Source organism: Primulina eburnea, chromosome 11 (genome assembly GCF_022965805.1).
Source record: "Primulina eburnea isolate SZY01 chromosome 11, ASM2296580v1, whole genome shotgun sequence".
NCBI classification, from domain to species: Eukaryota; Viridiplantae; Streptophyta; class Magnoliopsida; order Lamiales; family Gesneriaceae; genus Primulina; species Primulina eburnea.
In genome coordinates, this window is record NC_133111.1 from 3,948,971 (window position 1) to 3,974,309 (window position 25,339).

At 33.7% G+C, this 25,339-nt stretch overlaps 3 protein-coding genes across 4 annotated transcripts; 1 reads left to right on the forward strand and 2 right to left on the reverse strand.

Annotated features, from left to right (window-relative positions):
* The first annotated feature begins 5,283 nt into the window (after positions 1–5,283).
* Positions 5,284–9,154, forward strand: LOC140804205 (amino acid transporter AVT1C-like). 2 transcript variants are annotated; one of them, XM_073160058.1, is made up of 12 exons: positions 5,284–5,638; positions 5,945–6,240; positions 6,335–6,549; positions 6,737–6,760; positions 6,853–7,033; positions 7,254–7,473; positions 7,623–7,758; positions 7,847–7,866; positions 8,054–8,199; positions 8,393–8,436; positions 8,535–8,597; positions 8,833–9,154. In XM_073160058.1, the coding sequence occupies exons 1-12, from the start codon at positions 5,442–5,444 to the stop codon at positions 8,926–8,928; spliced, it is 1,638 nt and encodes a 545-aa protein (XP_073016159.1). In that variant the 5' UTR covers positions 5,284–5,441; the 3' UTR covers positions 8,929–9,154. The 2 variants fall into 2 exon arrangements, with proteins under 2 accessions (XP_073016159.1, XP_073016160.1); XM_073160059.1 differs by lacking the exons at positions 8,393–8,436; positions 8,535–8,597; positions 8,833–9,154 and having other exon boundaries at positions 5,407–5,638; positions 7,623–7,772; positions 8,054–8,194.
* A 260-nt stretch (positions 9,155–9,414) lies between these two features.
* LOC140804206 (mitochondrial protein import protein ZIM17) lies at positions 9,415–10,849 on the reverse strand. Its single transcript, XM_073160060.1, has 2 exons — positions 10,730–10,849; positions 9,415–10,040 (listed from the first exon to the last, which is right to left on the reverse strand). Exons 1-2 carry the CDS (start codon positions 10,791–10,793, stop codon positions 9,541–9,543), a joined length of 564 nt encoding a protein of 187 aa, XP_073016161.1. The 5' UTR covers positions 10,794–10,849; the 3' UTR covers positions 9,415–9,540.
* Positions 10,850–12,178: 1,329 nt separating this feature from the next.
* Positions 12,179–14,107, reverse strand: LOC140804508 (pentatricopeptide repeat-containing protein At1g06143). The gene has a single exon (XM_073160547.1). It carries the CDS (start codon positions 13,932–13,934, stop codon positions 12,252–12,254), a length of 1,683 nt encoding a protein of 560 aa, XP_073016648.1. The 5' UTR covers positions 13,935–14,107; the 3' UTR covers positions 12,179–12,251.
* Positions 14,108–25,339: the final 11,232 nt, after the last annotated feature.

Below are 25,339 nucleotides of genomic sequence, written 5' to 3' on the forward strand. Positions count from 1 at the left end.
TAAGATTGTCCCCTAGGAAGTTGGTTAGTCAAATCAAATCTACCAAATATCACTCACACGTTATCTTCAAGTTTTTCAAAGCCTACTAACATGGACACCACTTTGAAATTCATTATCCATCACGCACGCTTGCATTTGTTTTTAAATTTGAAATGAGACGGTTTTATCAATTTTTATCTATGCGATATGTCAATCATGTTTTTATTTACAATGAAATTAATAATTTTCATAAAATGGGTTATTGGAGATTCGTCTCATAAAATTATATCGCGAGATTATCTCATAAGAATTATGTGATTAAAATTACCTATATACATATGTTACAGCGAGTGAATGTCATAATGTTCGGTATAGAGTATTATATTTTTGAGTAAATCTCATGTGAGACCGTCTCACGGATCTTAATCTGTGAGACGGGTCAACCCTACCCATATTTACAATAAAAAGTAATACTCTTAGCATAAAAGTAATAATTTTTTATGGATGATCTAAATAAGAGATCCGTATCACAAATATGACCCGTGAGACCATCTCATACAAGTTTTTACCTAATATGATTGATTTGATCATAATAGTTACTATATATACGAAATGACAAATAATGAAGATATGTAAACCATAAAGAGTGGGTCTCACGTGAGACCATCTCACGGATCTTAATCTGTGAGACGGGTCCACCCTACCCATATTCACAATAAACAGTAATACTCTTAGCATAAAAAATAATATTTTTTTCATGGATGACCCAAATAAGAGATCTGTCTCACAAATACGACCCGTGAGACCATATCACACAAGTTTTTGTCAACCATAAATTATCAATGTGTGACAAGTTATTTTCTCATTCCTACTATATTAATTGGTTTAATTACCATTGTTGAATAATTAATTTCTCATTCGACCAAAATATATCGATTTTGAGCAATTCGACATTCCAGAAATATCTACTCGAAACGTAGATTCAATTTTTCAAGTCAATTTCACATTTATATTACGACTAAGAAGATTCGAAGTTCTCGTCGTTGCTAAAACCAACCTTGTCAGATTTCAAAAGTTTGACAAAAAAAAAAACCCAGGAACAATAGATAGAAGTAAATGTAATGCCAACGAAATTTTTTCCAAATCAATACGCTCTGTGTATCATCCCAAAAAAAATATATTTTTATAATAATTCGAATTATAAAAAATAATAAATATGAACTTTATAATTTTAAAGTCCCAGAATCATAGCGTGATTTGGTGGGCTCAAATTTAGCCCATCTCTTAATATGCAAGCCCTTTTACGGACCAGATTCGTCGACATTTTTCGCTAATGGTACTAAGACTAAGACCCATTGAAAAATGGGCTTTCACCGAGCCCAATAGTGACCCATTGAATCTATATTATTAAGAATCTCTATGATAGATACAAAAAAGTGTCTTGATCTGTTTTTGGATCTTCCAATTTTACCTTTATGTTATATTATTATTAAACTTTTTTTTTTTTTATTTCAACAAACATTTTTTTTAATTACAGCAATTCAAATAACACTTTAGTCCCTTAATAATTTGACAAATTTCACGTTAATCTCTCGATAATTATAAAAAATATTATACGCACGCACCACGTGTGCAAAGTAACTAATATATATTTAAATATGTCTCTAATTTAAAATACACTAAAAAATCTCTCATCCAAAGCATAATAATACAAGGCAAAAACTTGTGTGAGACGGTCTCACGGGTCGTATTTTGTGAGACGGATCTTTATTTGGATAATCCATGAAAAAGTATTACTTTTTATGCTAAGAGTATTATTTTTTATTGTGAATATGGGTAGGGTTGACCCGTCTCACAGATTGTGATCCGTGAGACGGTCTCACATGAGACCTACTCATAATACAAAGTACTGAAGTGGCTTCATTTGGAAAGTATTTGCGAGACGATCTTATATGTCTATATTTACGAGACATGTTGATCTTGTTTATTCGTGAGACGGTCTCACATGAGACACGCTCATAAAATAAAATGACAAATCGTATACATTTAAAGAGGACAAGAAACACAGGTAGAACGTGACATAAAGAGGTCTATCATATACTTTTCTTCTTCAAATTTTATGTACTCTGTTTTTCACATGCCAATGATTAATCAATACATTTTAGCTGTAGCGAACTTTTATATTCAATATAATTTATACTGTATTCATTTTTATCCGATCAAATTTTGTAATTGTTTTTTAGTATATCTTATGTGAGACGAATCATATTTGGATTATAAAATAATAATTTAGACATAAAAAATAATAATTTAATTTTGTAATTGTTTTTTAGCATGTCTTATGTGAGACGGTATCATATTTGGAGTACAAAATAATAATTTTGACAAAAAAAAATAATTTTTATGAGTCGGTTATAATAAAAAACATTTTTTTCCTGAAACACGATGAAGGTGTAACTTACAAAATATTTATGAAGTGTTTTGTTCTCCTGTATTAAGAGAGTATACGTTTTTTTGCCTGAAACACGATGAAGGTGTAACTTACAAAATATTATAGTGAAATCTTTTCATCTTGCTCATGGTTTTTTATCATAATAATTTTTAGGAGTTTTTCATGTAAATTTCGGTGTCCGATTTATATTTTATAATCATATTATTATCTAAATATGCAAGGCTAATTGTTTTATTCTCTGTCTTGCGCTGAAATAAATTTATATAATTGGAATAGTAGGAATTAATTCCAATTTCATCTCAATTGTTTCAGCTACCATCCGCTGATTTATTTGGATTCCCACGCATAAGCTGGCATGCTGCGTTGGTGCCAGCCACATAATATCATTTTGCAGACAAGTCCCTCAACTACAAGCTTATAAAAAGTCGAGCACAAAATAAGCAAAACGACCCCTAGAAATCTAGGATTCGCAGTTTGTAAACTCTTCCGTGGATGTCTTGTTGGGTATAATAATTATCTCTACTTAGTAGAGCGATCGAACAGTGGTGTTTGGGCTGCTGTGCGGTTTAAAATATTTGAGTTGCACCATTACCACTAGCTATAACTTTTGGTAAAGTAGCAAGCGCTCGATCCAACAATCGATATCAGAGCTAACGTCACATGTTCGATTCTCATTGATTACAAGGATTACATTTATTGAAAAAAAGATTGTTTGTGTAATAATTGTCCCTTTTTCATAGAGTGATCGAAGTGCTTGGTCTGCTGTATGGATTAAAAGATTTGAGTTGCACTATTACCACTAGCTATAGTTTTTGGTAAAGTAGCAAGCGCTCAGTATAACAGGCCCGACCCGAGCATCACAAATATTTTATTTGTTTTCTTTGCTTGCAAGTCCCGCTAGTAATTTTTTTCAGAACTTCAATATTTTTATATTATTGAATTATGACAAAATAATTCTTCCAAAATCTGATGACATGTATGTCACGGCACGAGAATAATTCTCTGATTACAAAACTTCGGTGAGACTTTTTAATATGTCAATTTTGTGAGACGAGTTTTTTATCTGGATCTTCCTGTCTCGCATACACAGATCCATTACAACATTTCACATAAGAGCTGCTCTTCATTGATTGAGAAAAAAAACAAATCAATAATTTTATGCTGTTTATTTTGCCATTTTGAAATATTTTACGTTGAAGTTTGTCTAAAAGTATCCCATCCGAGTATGTTTACATACAACTCGACATTCGTGGTCTGAAATCTCATGCCGCGATTTTGGTTCAAACGAATTTATTGTAGAAGTGATTGAATTGACTTCACATGTATCTTTTAACAACTATTGTTAAAAATAAAAAATTACGATAAAAAATAAAAAATCTAGACTCATAAAATATATTAAACTACATACTTTATAAAATTTTGTCTGCTCAATTGTGTCTATCTTCAGAAATTGAGAGACCTATTTATATATATATATATTTGGAAATAATCCAAAAATAAATAAATCATTACATACATTATCACACACTAATTTTCAATATTTACAAATCTTATTTTCAACATTCAATTACTCAACTCTTATTTTCCACAACTATTACATGTAAACAAATAATAAATATTATGTGAATTGTTATTTTTAGACTGCAGCTGGCTAGCTTGTTTTCTTTGTTAGCTGCTACTGTTTATAAGGTATAAACGAATCAAATCGGTTTACGAATGTTTCGAGCTGGTTCATAAAATATTTATAACGAATCTGAGCTCAAATTCAATAAATAAATAAATTTCGAGACATTCCGAATACTTATTTTCGAATAATAATTCAAATAGTTCTCGAACATGTTCAATTCTTTCGAGTCGAACTCAAACTCGAGCTTTAATTCGAATCAATTCAAATCAAAAGTTTTAAACTTTTTTAATTTTGGATCGAACTCGAATCCAAATAAAACTAATTCGAATCAAATTCAAACATTTAAATTTGCATCATATTCTACTCGATTCATATATTACTCTAGCTATTAGTTGTCAACTAGTTGAACCTCGGCCACATGTTTCCTCTGATATTAAAAAATGGTATAAATAAAAATAAAAAATAAAGAATAAAAAATAAAATTTCCAAAAAAAAAAACAAAAGAAAAAAAAGAAAGAATGTCGTCCTTGGATTTGACTACTGTCGTCGCGAAATTCCGGTCTGTCATTTGACCCCATTCTATAATTGCTTGTGTATCACTTTGTATGCGTGAGTGGACAATCAAGAAACAATGTGTAGCTACTGTGTGTAGTGGCCGTGTTTAAGTGAAAGATTCATTTTTTTGGGTGAATTTTGAATCTTCCAAGATTCAGAACCAAGTCTTTGTCTGTGCTCTGTTTTGCGAAAATTAAGGAAGAAAGAAGTCTGAACTTTGTCAACAAAAGTTGAACTTTGTCTTGCCTTCGGAGAAGGTGAAAAAAGACATTTTTATCCCACTTTCTATTTTCCACACAGTGGCTCTATATGTGTAAAGCTTGGTTGAATGACCGGGAAATCAGGTTCTATAAATGGAGTTTGCTATGAGAATGAGAGGCTGAGATTAATGGTGCTTAAGTTTCCTACTTTCTTGAGAGTTAGTTCTTAGAAGTAAACAGACCGTTGACCCTTGTCTGTTGCTATTTTTGTGAGTGGCCACCAATCCAACCGCAATTTTTGGGTTCATTAAATCATACCCTTCTGATTGATTTCATTGAGTTTCGAATTTCAGGAAATATAATCCCATATTCTTGGAAAAAATGTACATGCATAAGATTTTATTATATTCAGTGTTTCTTGAAGAGATTCATGTTTATAAGTTTCATGATGCTTGATGAGATTTCTTGTTGTGGCCTCATTGACAAGCTGTCTTGAATTTTCTTTTGCTTTGGCTGAAATTTTACAGTTTGATCTTCTTATGAATTATAATTGTCTGTAAGTTTGAAAGGTGTTGTCTGGTTTGGATTTTAGAAAATTTGAAAGGAGACGAGGATAGGAAAGACGACAATGAAGAATTCAGAATCGGAACAAAATTTCTTCATTGAGAGTGAGGAAGAGGATGAGGAGAAGGCATATAACAAAGGCGAAGATGGAGAAGATGGGAATGATTCGGATTCATCGTATTGCTCGAATGATAATGAATATGCCAATCGACAAAACAGCAAGCCCAATTCTTACACCACTTCTTGGCCTCAAAGTTATAGGTGACATGATGTTCTTTTCATTCCTTTTTTTTTCTTTCTTAAAATGAAAGGTTGAATGATGTGAAGACTTCGTGAATGGATTATGTCAGACAATGCTGGCCCAATTTCTTGAATTTTGAAGTCATTAATAAGGAAATGATGTTAGATATATGATTAATTTGCCTGTCAAGTCCAAGTAACTAAATGTAAAAACTTTGTACTTGGATGAAGATAGTACATGGATGAGATAATCCATATAAGGTCAAATTATTTGTGATTCTCTATTTGTTTCATACTCACTAAATCCACTGAAACTGCTCGGTGCAGGCAATCCATCGATTTATACACTAGTGTCCAGTCTCCAAGTCTAACTTTACTTGGGACACCATCATTGGGACGCATAGGCAGCTCATTTCTCTCTTCGACTCTCACAAGGAGACATACTCCCGAAGTATTGCCATCTCTGACTAAGCCTCTTATACCTTCCGTAGAAGACGAGAAACTTCACGAAAGGCCTCCTCTACCCTCGAGAAAGCCTAGTGTGACGTTTGCTGGGAAATCTGACGTTTCACACGAACTTCCCATTTCCCGCCAATGTTCATATGGCCAAGCAGTGTTAAATGGTAGGATACCTTAATTTAAGTAAACAATGTGTAAGACCAACTGACCTTTTACTCGATAAGCACAAAATGATTTATTTATGATGGTTTTATGCAGGAATTAATGTGCTATGTGGAGTTGGAATCCTCTCTACTCCTTATGCTGTCAAAGAAGGTGGATGGGTTGGATTGTCTATATTGTTTATTTTTGCTATTCTCTCTTACTATACGGGGATTCTTTTAAGGTACTGTTTGGACAGTGAACCTGGGCTTGAAACATACCCCGACATTGGCCAGGCAGCCTTTGGTTCTATAGGACGTGTTGCCATTTCTGTGAGTCTTGCTGATTCAGTATTTCATTCTGCAACCTAACTTCATAATTGCTAATCAAATCATCTTCTGTAACACAATATAAATATGATTATTCAACACATATATTCTATGACATAACTGTTTTGATTAAGATAAAAAAAGGATGGATTGATTAATTTCAGATGTTGATTTTCTCTCTTGGATGCAGATTATTTTATACGTGGAATTATATGTAAGTGTTCTGGAAACTCGGTGAAATATGTAACGTTTGCATCTCGACGGTGCAAGACCCAAATATATGTTATTTTAATGTATTCTTTGCAGGCCAGTTGCGTGGAGTATATTATTTTGGAGAGTGACAATTTGTCATCTTTATTTCCAAATGCATATTTGAAAATTGGGATATTTGAATTGAACTCTCACCATCTTTTCGCATTGATTACCACCTTGGCCGTTCTTCCTACCGTTTGGTTAAGGGACCTCAGTGTTCTTAGCTACATCTCTGGTGAGCACCAATATTTCCTTGTATTTATCACATTTTTACCTCTCAATTTTTTTTAAATTTTGAATCGATGATTTCGATCTAATAACCAAAAGATACAGTAATTTCAATGCATAAATTTCAAAAAGTTCAAGATTTTTATACTTACTTTAGGCTAATATGACCTCCATCATCCTTGGTACAATGACGGTATTTGCTTTTCTTTTTCTTCGATTTTGATCAGCTGGAGGAGTTATTGCATCAATCTTGGTTGTGGCTTGCTTGTTCTGGGCTGGCTTAGTGGATCAAGTTGGCTTTCAGACGAAAGGGACTGTGCTAAACCTTTCCACTCTTCCTGTTGCTATTGGTCTCTACGGTTATTGCTACTCAGGACATGCTGTTTTTCCCAATATTTATACATCAATGGCAAAGCCCAGTCAGTACCCTTACGTCCTCTTAACCAGGTAAATTAAAAACCTAAAAATTAAAAACCTGCATTTTATTTGTTTTATATTTTCTAAGATCAAAACAGTGTTGCTTGAGTATGTGTTATAGAATATGATGTCTAGTGAATATTCGCTTTCTTGAACTCGTGAGTCGGTTACCAATGCAGCTTTGGGATATGTACTGTGCTGTATGCTGGAGTTGCTGTGATGGGATACACGATGTTTGGAGAATCGACACAATCGCAGTTTACTCTTAATATGCCTCAAGATTTAGTAACGTCTAAAATTGCTGTCTGGACTACTGTGCGTACACTCATGTTAGTCTTTTGTTGCATATACATCCATTAGATCTCATTGTAATAAACTCTTTTTTATATCTGTGATTGTGCAGGTGGTCAATCCGTTCACGAAATATCCTTTCTTGATTCAGTAGCTTGATTAATCCACAATGCTGCTTCATTTAATAACCCTCTATTTCAAAAATCTTTTTTAGCTGTAAGAGATTCAAGAGCATTTAATTTACTTTTTAGATTCAGATGAGGTTTAACATCGTTTAGTTTTGACTTTTTGGGGTTGTTTATACCTTAACTATGATTACATATGCATTAACCATGTCTCCCGTGGCAATGAGCCTCGAGGAATTGATTCCATCAAGCCGCACCAAATCTTATATGTATTCAATCCTCGTAAGAACAGCACTGGTGATATCTACTTTGATTGTGGGTCTTAGCATACCCTTCTTTGGTACGCTATAACTTTTCATTACTATGGTATTCTCGGATTTACAGAAAAATGACCTTTATTTTTCATTCAAGGCCATTTTCTTGTGCCCTGTCTTTGTTACTTACCCTCTTTAATTTTTTTCGTATTCCTAAACGTAATGCCTTCTTTCTTGGTAACCTTTAACACATTGTTTTGTATCTTTTCTATGACACAGGTTTGGTGATGGCATTGATCGGTTCTTTATTCACAATGCTAGTTGTAAGTTCTGGTCTTAGTATAACAACTTAAGTCCCTGCAAATCAACTGCTCTACCACTGTTTTAATTGGTCCTTGTTACTTTTGAACTCATGTTGCAGACCTTGATTATCCCGTGTGCTTGCTATTTGAGCATCCTAAGGGGGAAAATAAACCTCTTTCAGGTAAAAATCTTCGACGTTTCCTTCGTTTACACAATTATCAGAGACAGATGCAATAACGAAGTTAATGGAACGCCCGCTTGTATTTTGGGGATATAAACTTGCATTTTCAAAGAATATTCATCTGGAATTTGATACCTCTTGCATTAGGCTGGGTAGGGCGCCCTCGCCTGGCAAACGAAAAGGTTTTAGCTCTCAGTTTACCAAACTATTTTTTTGCTGTTCCTTTATTTTACAGGGATCCATGTGTGTATTAGTCATAGGTGTAGGCGTCATATCGTCGGCATTTGGATCATACTCTGCGCTCTCTAAGATAATCCAAAGCTTGAGCTGACATTTCGCAGGATGCCACATGCTCGTACGTCGCCTAAATTTTCCCCTGATCACAAAATGTCTTCAATAGTTGAAAAGTTCTTTTTTTTTCTCGTCTTTCTGTTACAATTTCGAGTAGTGCAGGTCTCAGAGAAATTTTCTGATGTACCTTAGACAAAAACTTAGCTACCCGACATTTCGTATTTTTATTATCTTCGCTATCAATTTAGCCGAGTCCTTTCGTGTTACTACGTAAGAATATGAAGTTTGTTGAAATAGGAGCTATGGTATGAGTTTTGTTAATGGATTTTGGCCTCTGGCATTTTGTAAATTTTTCTTTCTCTGTTTTATCATTTTTAAAGATACATACAAGCTCGTGTAGAATGTATTCCGGTAAATATTCATATACTACAAATCACACATTTATGTTAGCAACGAAACCACAATATGAATTTAAACAAAGTTTGAATAGTTTTTCTTTTTTTGGGGTACTCTATAGAGCTTAAACGATCATCTACAAATTACACATTTGCGTTAGCAACGAAACCACAAATATTGTTGTCATAAAACACAACTTATGATTCTTCCACTATTGCAAGGATCAAACCAGGCCTGGATAAAGATTAGGAACTTCTTAACTATCGAGACTCTTTTTCCCAACAAGATCTTCAAGAGTTAGATTTAATGTATCGGCCGATCCCTTCTTCACTTCCTCCCCACGGGCAGCCAGAAACTCCTCAACACTACCAGGTTCCCCAAACCATCCCAATCTATCAGCAATAAGGTGCAAACTGTTGCATCCATCGCATCTGGCCACCACCACACCTTTATCATATGATTCACGGCAGGTTGTCTTCATGGATCTTGTATTGCAGACTTTGCACGTAAATATCATAACACGGTCATGTCTTTCAGATATCTTCAATTTGGATTTTATGATGTGTTTTATGTCGGTCTTGTTATTGGTTGGATTAGAGACACACGTGACTTCGCCAGAGTCGGGTTCTGAGCTGCAAGTTTCTAGACGACTCTCAGCTACATCGGTAGCTTTTGCAAGTGTTTGACATGCTCTTGTATACTTACCATAGCTGTGATAAAATGGGCTCGACGCAGGATGAAAATCCCGAAACAGTTCTGCGTGGAAAAATGGGAGAGTTGCACATGAACCCAAATATCAATTGTTGCAGCACAAGACAATGCATGAAACCATGCTTTCGAGTTTCGACTCCACTTTACACAAAGAAAGGCACACAAATGCTTAAATTTAGTAATCATAAAAGCTCCCTCTCTAGAACAAGAAATTTCCCAGATATTCACAATAATTCAGCACATTCAATTATGAAAAGGTAAAAATATGAAAACAAAGTAAGACCCAATGGTTTACGTGGTTCCTAGTTTAGCTAACATCTCATGAAAAGAACAACATTTAATTTCAAGTTAATTTCTATCATATTATCATAATATGGAAGGAGATTGACTTATGTTCAATTCAATTCAAACCTTAATTGGCGAGTCAAAAATTCAAACTTGAATACTTAACAAAACACAACTCCCAAGCCAATGATCCAGCAGACAAAAACGGCCTAAAGCACCCTTTACCCAAAGCCTCCTTTTCAGTTTTCTCCTTCTACAATTCGCTTTCCCTCCTACTCAAATTCAGCTCCAATTATTTTCACAAAAGCGGTAATTTCATATCCAACAACGCAAAATCTGAGTTCAAAAAATCAGAGTTCGAACGCGAATACAAGCAAAAAAAAACAAAAAACACAAAAATCTACAAATGCGTGGCGGGGTGTTAACACGTGAGTGGAGAAGTGAGTCACCTGCAGTTTTAGGGTTTTTGTGATAACTTGCAGCAAGAAGAGAGAGAATTCGCCGAGCCGCCATTTCTGATTATCCCTCGAGTAATTTCTCTTATAAAAACCAATGCTACGTTGATATATTATGTTTGAGTAGGTCTATTGTGAGATGATTTCATGAATTTTTATTTGAGAGACGTGTCAATCTTATCGATATTCACAGTAAAAGATAATACTCTTGGCATAAAAAGTAATATTTTTTCATGAATGACCCAAATAAAAGATCTGTCTCACAAAATACGATCCTTAAAATCGTCTCACACAAATATTTGCTATTATGCCTTGGGTCTAGAAAAAAACAGAATTGGTTTATTTTTTTTAATAGTTTAGGTAACCCACGTCCATGTATCTTGGTGCGTCGCGCCATATAAAATAAATAAATCGAGCTAGTAATAGTTCATCCTATCAAATTCTACGCAAAATTAGTTATACGGGTGGGGTTGATAATGTTGTTACTCATATTGCAGCGGGTTACGACTCGACTCGACTCGAATAAATATTTTTTTCCAATACTTTCCTAAAATTAATTGTGAATTTAACTAAAAAATAATAAGAATCTCGAATTTTAGAAATAAAAATATTTTTTTCGGTTGCATTTAGAAAAATGCCTAAGCTTGGGTTTTTCCTCCATCTTACGTAATCAACAAGTTTGCGAGAGTGAACGTCTCTCTTAAATTGAAAAATACTTAATTCATAATGTAAATTTTTGGCAAATAATTAAAATTTGAATGTATTATTCCATACGAATGATGTGTTTTACATTATCTAGAAATAATGTCTTCTTGTGAGATGGTTTCACAGATATTTATTCGTGAGACAAGTTGATTCTACTCATATTTACAATAATAAGGAATACTTTAATAATTTTTTTATAAGCGACCCAATGCTACAATACTCTAAGAGCAATAAACAAGGACAATCGTAATCTTCCTTTAAACTATATAAATTATTGAAATATAATGAGATATTATCGTTGAAAAATTAGAAAAACAATTGTGAATGTATCAAAAAACAAATATAACAAAGGAAAAAAAGAATATCACATAACAATCAATGTCACAGTACCAAAAGATAAAATATCACTAAAATCTTTTATTCCAAAAAAAAAAAAATTATTTATATTCATTTAAATGAAAAAAAATTAAAAACATACAAGCAAAAAGGAGAACATAATTTAAAAAAAAAGCAAAAATTGATGTGAGACGATCTCATAGGCTTGTATTTTGTATTACGGATCTCTTATTTAGGTCATCTATGAAAAAATATTACTTTTTATGGTAAGAGTATTACTTTTTATATTGAATATCGGTAGGGTTGACCCGTCTCACAGATAAAAATTCGTGAGACCGTCTCATGAGAGACCTACTCCTTAAAAAAATATAGAATATTTAAACAAATGGCCACATTATCACAGATAAGATCAGAAACATATCAATTCACAAAATAAAGATTTGAGTGTGTTACATGTAGCAAGTACGTGCAAGAGTTAGCATTCTAACAGAATAAACTCGAATTGAGGTGGTGCACAGCTGCATTTTTTGAGTTGTGAATCTAAAAAATCCAAAACCGAGTATATCTCATCAGATGCTGGGTGGTATTCATCACAAGCAGCAAATTGATGCATTTTCTTGGTCACTTCAATCCAACTCGAGCCTGCAAATATTTTCTCAACTCCACGTTCCTTCATGTTTCTTCTAATCCGTGCAACGTCGCTCCATCGGTTCTCCTCAGCATACATGTTGATCAAAAGTGCGAAATGCCCACTATTGTTCGGCTCCAGAATGTTTAGTCTATCCGCTGCAACTTGAGCGATCTCTAAGTTTTTGTGAAGCTTACAACCGCCTAATAAAGTGCCCCAAACTACAGAATTCGGCTCCACTCTCATGCTTCTTATCATTTTTAGTGCCTCTTCAAGTAAACCAGCTCTGCATAAAAGGTCTACCATGCATCCGTAGTGTTCAATTTCAGGATGAATGGAGTATTTGCAAGTCATGTCGAGGAATTTTTTTCGACCCTCCTCGACAAATCCTGCATGAGTACAAGCAGCAAGAACATTCAAAAAGATGACACCATTTGGCTCGATTTCCTCCTGTTCCATTTTGTCGAACATTGATAATACTTCTTTGGCATATCCATGGAATGCAAGACCATCCAATACAGAACTCCAACAAAAAAGATTTTTCTCATGTAATTTGAAGAACACCACTAGCGCCCTCTCCAAAACACCGCATTTCGAGTACATATCAATCAACGCTGATCCTATATAAACATCGAGGTCAAATCTGTTGTTCATTACATACAAATGCATCTCCTTTCCTTGATCCAGCGCCCCAAGATGAGCACAAGCAGATATTACTGTGGCCATAGTCACTTCATCAGGTACAATTCCATTGCTCTTCATTTCATGAAAAGTGTCCAGTGCCTCTTGATAACGATTGTGTTTAGTATAACAATTGATCATAGTTGTCCACGAAATCAAGTCCCTTTTAAGCATCTTACGGAACAACTCCTCTGCAGATTCCACAACCCCAGCTTCCACATATCCCTGAATCATGGTATTACAAACCGCAGTACTCTTTTCTGGCATTTCACTGAACACCCTTCTGGCAGAACACAGGTCACCATCACGAATATGTGCGGAAATAATCGCAGACCAAGCAAAACCATCTCTTTCATGCATTTCGTCAAACACCTTTCTCGAATCACTTATCCTGCCAAATCTCGAATAAAAATCAACAAACGCAGTCTGAACATGAACACTTAACCCCAACCCATTCTTCCAAACCTGTCCATGAACGCATTCCCCAAATCCTACATAATATAAAACCCTGCAGCTCTTGACGACTGCTGGGAATGTATAACTGCTGGGAGAAACGCCATCCCTCAACATTAATGTATAATACCACAAAGCTTGAAGAGGGCGAGAGCAATTTACGAAGGCGCCAATTAATGAATTGTAGACGAATATATTGGGATCTTCCACCCGGGTAAAGCTGAAAAGGGCAGCATCTACACAATGAAAGCTGGAGCAAGCAGAAATGTATTGGTTGATCAAGAAACAATCTTGGGCTGCATTGTTCTTGAGCATCATGCAGTACCATGATTCCAGCTCTTTCAAACTCGAGCATCTTTTCAATTGGTTGGCTATAAATCTTCCACTCCATTGCATGAGAATAACTATAACTTTATTTTATTATTCAACTATTTTGAATTCACAATCAGTAATCAATTATACTTCTGGATAATCTGGCAAATGCAATACTGGAAGCACAGTAATAGGTTATTAACATTGGGTCCGGAAATGGCGATGAGAGAAAAAAATGGTGCGACATATCTTGTTTTAAAATATGGGGAAATTAATCGATAAAATTATAATTATATATATATATATATATATATATATATATATATATATATATATATGTATATGTATATGTGTGTGTGTGCGCGCGCGCGAGAGGCTTGTCACCCTGGTGTACAAGATATTCTTGGACGCCAGCTGCTGTACAAAACAAAATTTAAAAAAACTCATTTCACGTTTAAATTCAAAAGAGAATATGACAAATTTTAAAGACTCATTTCACGCTCAAAAGAGTGAAGAGCTTCTCAGCCGTACTCTTTCCGGTGGAAAAGGTCCACATTTTTTTAATCAGAAGAGGTATGTCATATGATTTTTCTGTAATTCAAAGAAAATTTAAGGTTTCTAGATTTCTAAATTTTCTGGATTACGCTTAATTAATTTATTGTCTTTTCAAAAGTCATGTATTAATGTATTATTTATTTTGAATATGCAACATTGATATGTTAAAAAAACATAGCTAGCTTCTATTTGATCTGTCCAAAACACTTGTAACAAATCTTAATGTTTATTAAATTTTATAGCTTACACTTCAATGTTTGTAAAATGAGCAGATTATTTTTCTTGCACCATATTGCTTACACTTCGGAATATTATGGGTTGGTATGCTTACTGCAAATAGGGACGTGCAAAATTTCGGTTAAACTGAATCAACCGATCAAACCGAATTAATTTGGAAATTCGGTTTAGTTAACTCGGAAGTTCGATTTTGAAATTTTAGACAATCGAGTAATTCAGTTTGGTTTGGTTTCGGTTTTAATTTGAAAAATTCGGTTAAACCGAATTAGTATATATATTAATTTAAATTGTATACGGACATTAAAAATACATTAGAAGGAAATCCAACTTTTCATACATTAGAAAGAAGCTCATTCATCCAATGATTTAATCTTTAATATTTCTATTTGTTATTGATATTTTTTGTTCAATGTTCATTATTATTTATAAGCTCTCCATGTTTTTTTTTTCGTGTGTTAAAATTCGCATTTTTTAAAAAAATATCGGTGGAAATCAGTTCGGTTAATTTGGTTTTTATGAATATTTCGATTGGTTCGGTTATTCGAAAATAAAATCAGTTAAATCGGATATAGGTATATTCGATTCGATCAGTAACCGAATAGACTGGTTGCACATCCCTAACTGCAAAGGGCGACTCAATTCAATTCTTTGTTTCTGCCTATGTGTAATAAGTAGTATATGTATCTATTTTAATTTTGTCATTTTCATGTTTTATAAAATGTAAGAAAATAGTGGTGATGAACAGTCATACATTTCCCATGTTGGAGACAATCAAAAGCCAAGAATAGGGATGAAATTCGAATTTTTAGAGGACGTGTTTTCGTTCTATAACCAATATGCACGAGAATCCGATTTTAGTGCAAGATTGAGCAATATCAAATAAAAGTAAGAAAACAAACGAAGTTATCTAGAAAAAATTTGTATGCTTTAAAGAAGGACATACAGATGAAATCAGATGGAGTAAACAAACAAAAAATGATGAACCAATAAAGGAAAGAGCTCGTGGTCAGATTAGAACTGGATGTAAGTCAAAGATTTCAGCTGTGAAGAAACAAACTAATCTTGGTTGGGTAACTTGGGTTGTTAGCACCTTCATGGAAAGTCATAATCATCAACTATCAACTCCTTCAAAGGTGCATTTGTTACGCTTACATCGTATTATTTCTGCATCAAAGAAATCATTGAGTCAACAGTTTTCAGAAGCAAATGTACCCACTTGTCAACAAATGCGATTGTTTGAAATAGAGTCTGGAGGGCTTGAACATGTAGGTTGCACAAAAAGAGATATGAGAAACTATGAGAAAACTCTTAGGGATGAGCATAAGCTCTTTCAGTCTGAGAAAGACAAGATTTCAACTTTCTTCTTTGATTACGAGATTGGTTCAGACAATAGATTTAGTCAGTGTTTTTGGGCGGATCTTATATCAAGGAGGGCATACACTGCATTTGGTGATGTAGTGGTATTTGATCACCATATTACACCAACAAATTTGGGATGATTTTCGCACCATTTGTAGGAGTTAATCATCATCATCATCATACCATTGTTTTTGGTGTTGGATTTTTAAGTGCTGAAAAAACTGATTCTTTTGTTTGGTTGCTTAATAAGTTTCTAGAAGCAATGCCTAAAGGTGCACCAAACTTAATCATTACTGACCAGGATCCTGCTATGACGAAACCATTGCTCAAGTTTTCCCTAAAACAATATATCGATATTGTTTGTGGCACATTCTAAACAAATTCCCAGATAAATTGAACCCGGTGACTTTCCGTGACCACTTTCAAACATAAAGAACATCATTGTACATTCTACAACATCTATTGAATTTGAGAGATCATGAGAAGAGGTTATGAATTTTACTAACTTGGTACAAAATGATTGGTTATTATTGTTGTATGAGTTGCGACATAAGTGGGTGTCGGCTTATTTCGACCATGTATATTTTGCAGTGATGTCAAGTAGTCAAAGATCTGAAAGTTCACATGCCTTTTTCAAGAGGTACGTCTCTAGCAACAAGCATATATGAGAATTGAGTTTGGGTTTACAATGTCATGAATTTTCAAGGTTCTTCTTCTTCCAAACCTAGGATGCTTACGCACGACATATAAAATGACGATGTATCATGTAATTGTATGAAATTTCAATTTGAGAGTATTCCATATGTTAGCATTTTTTCGTATCAACTAAGTGTTTCACTTGCTTGATAAGTATATACTCAAACGGTGGACAAAAGATGCAAAGTTGGAGTATACATCTTTCAATGATGAGAGGATAGACTTCTTGGCTGAACAATTTGATTCTATTGATAGCAAAATGAATGAAATGAATATCAATAGAGCATTAAGCAGTGGAAGTCAAAGTAGGAGAACCATGGATGGAGCTATTGGTATCATTGATCCTTCTGAAATATGAACAAAAGGACGCGAGAAGAGATTAAAATCATCAAAAGAGAAGTCAACCTCAAGGGGCAGACAATGTCGTGGATGTGGGTGTCGAGGTGTGTAACATGACAATCGCAACTGTCCCAATTTGAAGATGGATATGTATTGATTAATTTTTTAAAAACTAAATAATTTCATTAATATTAGTAAGAATGATAACGTTCGCTTATCAGGTCAACTGTAAATAATCATAACAAAGATGAAACTCAGATGAAGAAGATTTTGGATCAATAGATGATAAGTCAAATATATAAATTATTTTATGCATTTAAATTTAGTCTCATTGATAATATTTCACTAATCATTGTCTTCATATTTGCAGTTTCTAACAACATGTGGACAACTAGAATGGGCTTCGATAAGTGGGTGTCGGCTTATTTCGACCATGTATATTTTGCAGTGATGTCAAGTAGTCAAAGATCTGAAAGTTCACATGCCTTTTTCAAGAGGTACATCTCTAGCAACAAGCATCTATGAGAATTGAGTTTGGGTTTACAATGTCATGAATTTTCAAGGTTCTTCTTCTTCCAAACCTAGGATGCTTACGCACGACATATAAAATGACGATATATCATGTAATTGTATGAAATTTCAATTTGAGGGTATTCAATATGTTAGCATTTTTTCGTATCAACTAAGTGTTTCACTTGCTTGATAAGTATATACTCAAACAGTGGACAAAAGATGCAAAGTTGGAGTATACATCTTTCAATGATGAGAGGATAGACTTCTTGGCTGAACAATTTGATTATATTGTTAGCAAAATGAATGAAATGAATATCAATAGAGCATTAAGCAGTGGAAGTCAAAGTAGGAGAACCATGGATGGAGCTATTGGTATCATTGATCCTTCTGAAATATGAACAAAAGGACGCGAGAAGAGATTAAAATCATCAAAAGAGAAGTCAACCTCAAGGGGCAGACAATGTCGTGGATGTGGGTGTCGAGGTGTGTAACATGACAATCGCAACTGTCCCAATTTGAAGATGGATATGTATTGATTAATTTTTTAAAAACTAAATAATTTCATTAATATTAGTAAGAATGATAACGTTTGCTTATCAGGTCAACTGTAAATAATCATAACAAAGATGAAACTCAGATGAAGAAGATTTTGGATCAATAGATGATAAGTCAAATATATAAATTATTTTATGCATTTAAATTTAGTCTCATTGATAATATTTCACTAATCATTGTCTTCATATTTGCAGTTTCTAACAACATGTGGACAACTAGAATGGGCTTCGATAAGTGGGTGTCGGCTTATTTCGACCATGTATATTTTGCAGTGATGTCAAGTAGTCAAAGATCTGAAAGTTCACATGCCTTTTTCAAGAGGTACATCTCTAGCAACAAGCATCTATGAGAATTGAGTTTGGGTTTACAATGTCATGAATTTTCAAGGTTCTTCTTCTTCCAAACCTAGGATGCTTACGCACGACATATAAAATGACGATGTATCATGTAATTGTATGAAATTTCAATTTGAGAGTATTCCATATGTTAGCATTTTTTCGTATCAACTAAGTGTTTCACTTGCTTGATAAGTATATACTCAAACGGTGGACAAAAGATGCAAAGTTGGAGTATACATCTTTCAATGATGAGAGGATAGACTTCTTGGCTGAACAATTTGATTCTATTGATAGCAAAATGAATGAAATGAATATCAATAGAGCATTAAGCAGTGGAAGTCAAAGTAGGAGAACCATGGATAGAGCTATTGGTATCATTGATCCTTCTGAAATATGAACAAAAGGACGCGAGAAGAGATTAAAATCATCAAAGGAGAAGTCAACCTCAAGGGGCAGACAATGTCGTGGATGTGGGTGTCGAGGTGTGTAACATGACAATCGCAACTGTCCCAATTTGAAGATGGATATGTATTGATTAATTTTTTAAAAACTAAATAATTTCATTAATATTAGTAAGAATGATAACGTTCGCTTATCAGGTCAACTGTAAATAATCATAACAAAGATGAAACTCAGATGAAGAAGATTTTGGATCAATAGATGATAAGTCAAATATATAAATTATTTTATGCATTTAAATTTAGTCTCATTGATAATATTTCACTAATCATTGTCTTCATATTTGCAGTTTCTAACAACATGTGGACAACTAGAATGGGCTTCGATAAGTGGGTGTCGGCTTATTTCGACCATGTATATTTTGCAGTGATGTCAAGTAGTCAAAGATCTGAAAGTTCACATGCCTTTTTCAAGAGGTACGTCTCTAGCAACAAGCATATATGAGAATTGAGTTGGTATACAATGTCATGAATTTTCAAGGTTCTTCTTCTTCCAAACCTAGGATGCTTACGCACGACATATAAAATGACGATGTATCATGTAATTGTATGAAATTTCAATTTGAGAGTATTCCATATGTTAGCATTTTTTCGTATCAACTAAGTGTTTCACTTGCTTGATAAGTATATACTCAAACGGTGGACAAAAGATGCAAAGTTGGAGTATACATCTTTCAATGATGAGAGGATAGACTTCTTGGCTGAACAATTTGATTCTATTGATAGCAAAATGAATGAAATGAATATCAATAGAGCATTAAGCAGTGGAAGTCAAAGTAGGAGAACCATGGATGGAGCTATTGGTATCATTGATCCTTCTGAAATATGAACAAAAGGACGCGAGAAGAGATTAAAATCATCAAAGGAGAAGTCAACCTCAAGGGGCAGACAATGTCGTGGATGTGGGTGTCGAGGTGTGTAACATGACAATCGCAACTATCCCAATTTGAAGATGGATATGTATTGATTAATTTTTTAAAAACTAAATAATTTCATTAATATTAGTAAAAATGATAACGTTTGCTTATCAGGTCAACTGTAAATAATCATAACAAAGATGAAACTCAGATGAAGAAGATTTTGGATCAATAGATGATAAGTCAAATATATAAATTATTTTATGCATTTAAATTTAGTCTCATTGATAATATTTCACTAATCATTGTCTTCATATTTGCAGTTTCTAACAACATGTGGACAACTAGAATGGGCTTCGATAAGTGGGTGTCGGCTTATTTCGACCATGTATATTTTGCAGTGATGTCAAGTAGTCAAAGATCTGAAAGTTCACATGCCTTTTTCAAGAGGTACGTCTCTAGCAACAAGCATCTATGAGAATTGAGTTTGGGTTTACAATGTCATGAATTTTCAAGGTTCTTCTTCTTCCAAACCTAGGATGCTTACGCACGACATATAAAATGACGATGTATCATGTAATTGTATGAAATTTCAATTTGAGAGTATTCCATATGTTAGCATTTTTTCGTATCAACTAAGTGTTTCACTTGCTTGATAAGTATATACTCAAACGGTGGACAAAAGATGCAAAGTTGGAGTATACATCTTTCAATGATGAGAGGATAGACTTCTTGGCTGAACAATTTGATTCTATTGATAGCAAAATGAATGAAATGAATATCAATAGAGCATTAAGCAGTGGAAGTCAAAGTATGAGAACCATGGATGGAGCTATTGGTATCATTGATCCTTCTGAAATATGAACAAAAGGACGCGAGAAGAGATTAAAATCATCAAAGGAGAAGTCAACCTCAAGGGGCATACAATGTCGTGGATGTGGGTGTCGAGGTGTGTAACATGACAATCGCAACTGTCCCAATTTGAAGATGGATATGTATTGATTAATTTTTTAAAAACTAAATAATTTCATTAATATTAGTAAGAATGATAACGTTCGCTTATCAGGTCAACTGTAAATAATCATAACAAAGATGAAACTCAGATGAAGAAGATTTTGGATCAATAGATGATAAGTCAAATATATAAATTATTTTATGCATTTAAATTTAGTCTCATTGATAATATTTCACTAATCATTGTCTTCATATTTGCAGTTTCTAACAACATGTGGACAACTAGAATGGGCTTCGATAAGTGGGTGTCGGCTTATTTCGACCATGTATATTTTGCAGTGATGTCAAGTAGTCAAAGATCTGAAAGTTCACATGTCTTTTTCAAGAGGTACGTCTCTAGCAACAAGCATCTATGAGAATTGAGTTTGGGTTTACAATGTCATGAATTTTCAAGGTTCTTCTTCTTCCAAACCTAGGATGCTTACGCACGACATATAAAATGACGATGTATCATGTAATTGTATGAAATTTCAATTTGAGAGTATTCCATATGTTAGCATTTTTTCGTATCAACTAAGTGTTTCACTTGCTTGATAAGTATATACTCAAACGGTGGACAAAAGATGCAAAGTTGGAGTATACATCTTTCAATGATGAGAGGATAGACTTCTTGGCTGAACAATTTGATTCTATTGATAGCAAAATGAATGAAATGAATATCAATAGAGCATTAAGCAGTGGAAGTCAAAGTAGGAGAACCATGGATGGAGCTATTGGTATCATTGATCCCTCTGAAATATGAACAAAAGGACGCGAGAAGAGATTAAAATCATCAAAGGAGAAGTCAACCTCAAGGGGCAGACAATGTCGTGGATGTGGGTGTCGAGGTGTGTAACATGACAATCGCAACTGTCCCAATTTGAAGATGGATATGTATTGATTAATTTTTTAAAAACTAAATAATTTCATTAATATTAGTAAGAATGATAACGTTCGCTTATCAGGTCAACTGTAAATAATCATAACAAAGATGAAACTCAGATGAAGAAGATTTTGGATCAATAGATGATAAGTCAAATATATAAATTATTTTATGCATTTAAATTTAGTCTCATTGATAATATTTCACTAATCATTGTCTTCATATTTGCAGTTTCTAACAACATGTGGACAACTAGAATGGGCTTCGATAAGTGGGTGTCGGCTTATTTCGACCATGTATATTTTGCAGTGATGTCAAGTAGTCAAAGATCTGAAAGTTCACATGCCTTTTTCAAGAGGTACGTCTCTAGCAACAAGCATCTATGAGAATTGAGTTTGGGTTTACAATGTCATGAATTTTCAAGGTTCTTCTTCTTCCAAACCTAGGATGCTTACGCACGACATATAAAATGACGATGTATCATGTAATTGTATGAAATTTCAATTTGAGAGTATTCCATATGTTAGCATTTTTTCGTATCAACTAAGTGTTTCACTTGCTTGATAAGTATATACTCAAACGGTGGACAAAAGATGCAAAGTTGGAGTATACATCTTTCAATGATGAGAGGATAGACTTCTTGGCTGAACAATTTGATTCTATTGATAGCAAAATGAATGAAATGAATATCAATAGAGCATTAAGCAGTGGAAGTCAAAGTAGGAGAACCATGGATGGAGCTATTGGTATCATTGATCCCTCTGAAATATGAACAAAAGGACGCGAGAAAAGATTAAAATCATCAAAGGAGAAGTCAACCTCAAGGGGCAGACAATGTCGTGGATGTGGGTGTCGAGGTGTGTAACATGACAATCGCAACTGTCCCAATTTGAAGATGGATATGTATTGATTAATTTTTTAAAAACTAAATAATTTCATTAATATTAGTAAGAATGATAACGTTCGCTTATCAGGTCAACTGTAAATAATCATAACAAAGATGAAACTCAGATGAAGAAGATTTTGGATCAATAGATGATAAGTCAAATATATAAATTATTTTATGCATTTAAATTTAGTCTCATTGATAATATTTCACTAATCATTGTCTTCATATTTGCAGTTTCTAACAACATGTGGACAACTAGAATGGGCTTCGATAAGTGGGTGTCGGCTTATTTCGACCATGTATATTTTGCAGTGATGTCAAGTAGTCAAAGATCTGAAAGTTCACATGCCTTTTTCAAGAGGTACGTCTCTAGCAACAAGCATCTATGAGAATTGAGTTTGGGTTTACAATGTCATGAATTTTCAAGGTTCTTCTTCTTCCAAACCTAGGATGCTTACGCACGACATATAAAATGATGATATATCATGTAATTGTATGAAATTTCAATTTGAGGGTATTCAATATGTTAGCATTTTTTCGTATCAACTAAGTGTTTCACTTGCTTGATAAGTATATACTCAAACAGTGGACAAAAGATGCAAAGTTGGAGTATACATCTTTCAATGATGAGAGGATAGACTTCTTGGCTGAACAATTTGATTATATTGATAGCAAAATGAATGAAATGAATATCAATAGAGCATTAAGCAGTGGAAGTCAAAGTAGGAGAACCATGGATGGAGCTATTGATATCATTGATCCCTCTGAAATATGAACAAAAGGACGCGAGAAGAGATTAAAATCATCAAAGGAGAAGTCAACCTCAAGGGGCAGACAATGTCGTGGATGTGGGTGTCGAGGTGTGTAACATGACAATCGCAACTGTCCCAATTTGAAGATGGATATGTATTGATTAATTTTTTAAAAACTAAATAATTTCATTAATATTAGTAAGAATGATAACGTTCGCTTATCAGGTCAACTGTAAATAATCATAACAAAGATGAAACTCAGATGAAGAAGATTTTGGATCAATAGATGATAAGTCAAATATATAAATTATTTTATGCATTTAAATTTAGTCTCATTGATAATATTTCACTAATCATTGTCTTCATATTTGCAGTTTCTAACAACATGTGGACAACTAGAATGGGCTTCGATAAGTGGGTGTCGGCTTATTTCGACCATGTATATTTTGCAGTGATGTCAAGTAGTCAAAGATCTGAAAGTTCACATGCCTTTTTCAAGAGGTACGTCTCTAGCAACAAGCATCTATGAGAATTGAGTTTGGGTTTACAATGTCATGAATTTTCAAGGTTCTTCTTCTTCCAAACCTAGGATGCTTACGCACGACATATAAAATGACGATATATCATGTAATTTTATGAAATTTCAATTTGAGGGTATTCAATATGTTAGCATTTTTTCGTATCAACTAAGTGTTTCACTTGCTTGATAAGTATATACTCAAACAGTGGACAAAAGATGCAAAGTTGGAGTATACATCTTTCAATGATGAGAGGATAGACTTCTTGGCTGAACAATTTGATTATATTGATAGCAAAATGAATGAAATGAATATCAATTGAGCATTAAGCAGTGGAAGTCAAAGTAGGAGAACCATGGATGGAGCTATTGATATCATTGATCCTTCTGAAATATGAACAAAAGGACGCGAGAAGAGATTAAAATCATCAAAGGAGAAGTCAACCTCAAGGGGCAGACAGTGTCGTGGATGTGGGTGTCGAGGTGTGTAACATGACAATCGCAACTGTCCCAAATTGTAAGATGGATATGTATTGATTAATTTTTTAAAAACTAAATAATTTCATTAATATTAGTAAGAAATATAACGTTCGCTTATCAGGTCAACTGTAAATAATCATAACAAAGATGAAACTCAGATGAAGAAGATTTTGGATCAATAGATGATAAGTCAAATATATAAATTATTTTATGCATTTAAATTTAGTCTCATTGATAATATTTCACTAATCATTTTCTTCATATTTGCAGTTTCTAACAACATGTGGACAACTAGAATGGGCTTCGATGTTTGAAATTAATTTGTAATGTTTTTCACTATTGTTTCAAAAATCATTGCCAGAATGGTCTCCAATAATGTTTTTTTAACTATTACTCTGTATGTATTTATGTTTCTGTTGTTGGTGCTTGTATGATGCTAAATTATGATAAGATAGTGCTCTGCTAGAATGGTTAGCGCTATATTAAAGTTAAAGTTTAATATGACATATTTTGTGTGTAAGTTAAACCTTTTGTATTATCTATATTCCTCGAGTAATGGTTTAATGCCTTGTAATCTACATCCCTAGTTTAAATAGCGAGATTTGATGTTAAAATTGATGGGTATTACATGTATATATACTGGTGCTTGAAATATCTGCAAAAACATCAATAAATCTTTGCATTATGATTCTAAGAAAATATTCTAGGCAATTACAAACGAACTGGAATCTTCTTACAACAACTTGCAAGAATATATTTAATCATGGTCACTAATTTGTAGATATTTCAAATTCTCTTGTATCTCTTCCAACTTCTTCTTTATCCCATCCTAGTTATGTTTTATCCCTCGCAACTTCTTTATTTGTTTAGGCTGCGAAACTTTTCCCTTGTATTTGAACTTGAAGATGTAGGTGAACTTGAACTTTTGTTTGCACTTGATTTGGAGGAAGTGCCTGCAGCTTGTTTCACCATAAATGCACCATAAACTCTTTCCGCCTCCTCTCTATTTTTGAAAGACCGGTGGACAATATCTTAATTTTATAAGATGCTTCTCCCCACGTGTCATAA

Bases quoted from the DNA above. Each gene is read 5' to 3' on its own strand.
- LOC140804508 (XM_073160547.1), bottom strand. From the start codon at position 13,934: ATGCAATGGAGTGGAAGATTTATAGCCAACCAATTGAAAAGATGCTCG.
- LOC140804205 (XM_073160058.1), top strand. From the start codon at position 5,442: ATGAAGAATTCAGAATCGGAACAAAATTTCTTCATTGAGAGTGAGGAA. The intron at 5,639-5,944 runs GTGACATGATGT...TGCTCGGTGCAG, and splicing joins TCTTGGCCTCAAAGTTATAG to GCAATCCATCGATTTATACA. The intron at 6,761-6,852 runs GTAAGTGTTCTG...TATTCTTTGCAG, and splicing joins TTTTATACGTGGAATTATAT to GCCAGTTGCGTGGAGTATAT.
- LOC140804206 (XM_073160060.1), bottom strand. From the start codon at position 10,793: ATGGCGGCTCGGCGAATTCTCTCTCTTCTTGCTGCAAGTTATCACAAA. The intron at 10,041-10,729 runs GTGACTCACTTC...TTTTCCACGCAG, and splicing joins CAAAAACCCTAAAACTGCAG to AACTGTTTCGGGATTTTCAT.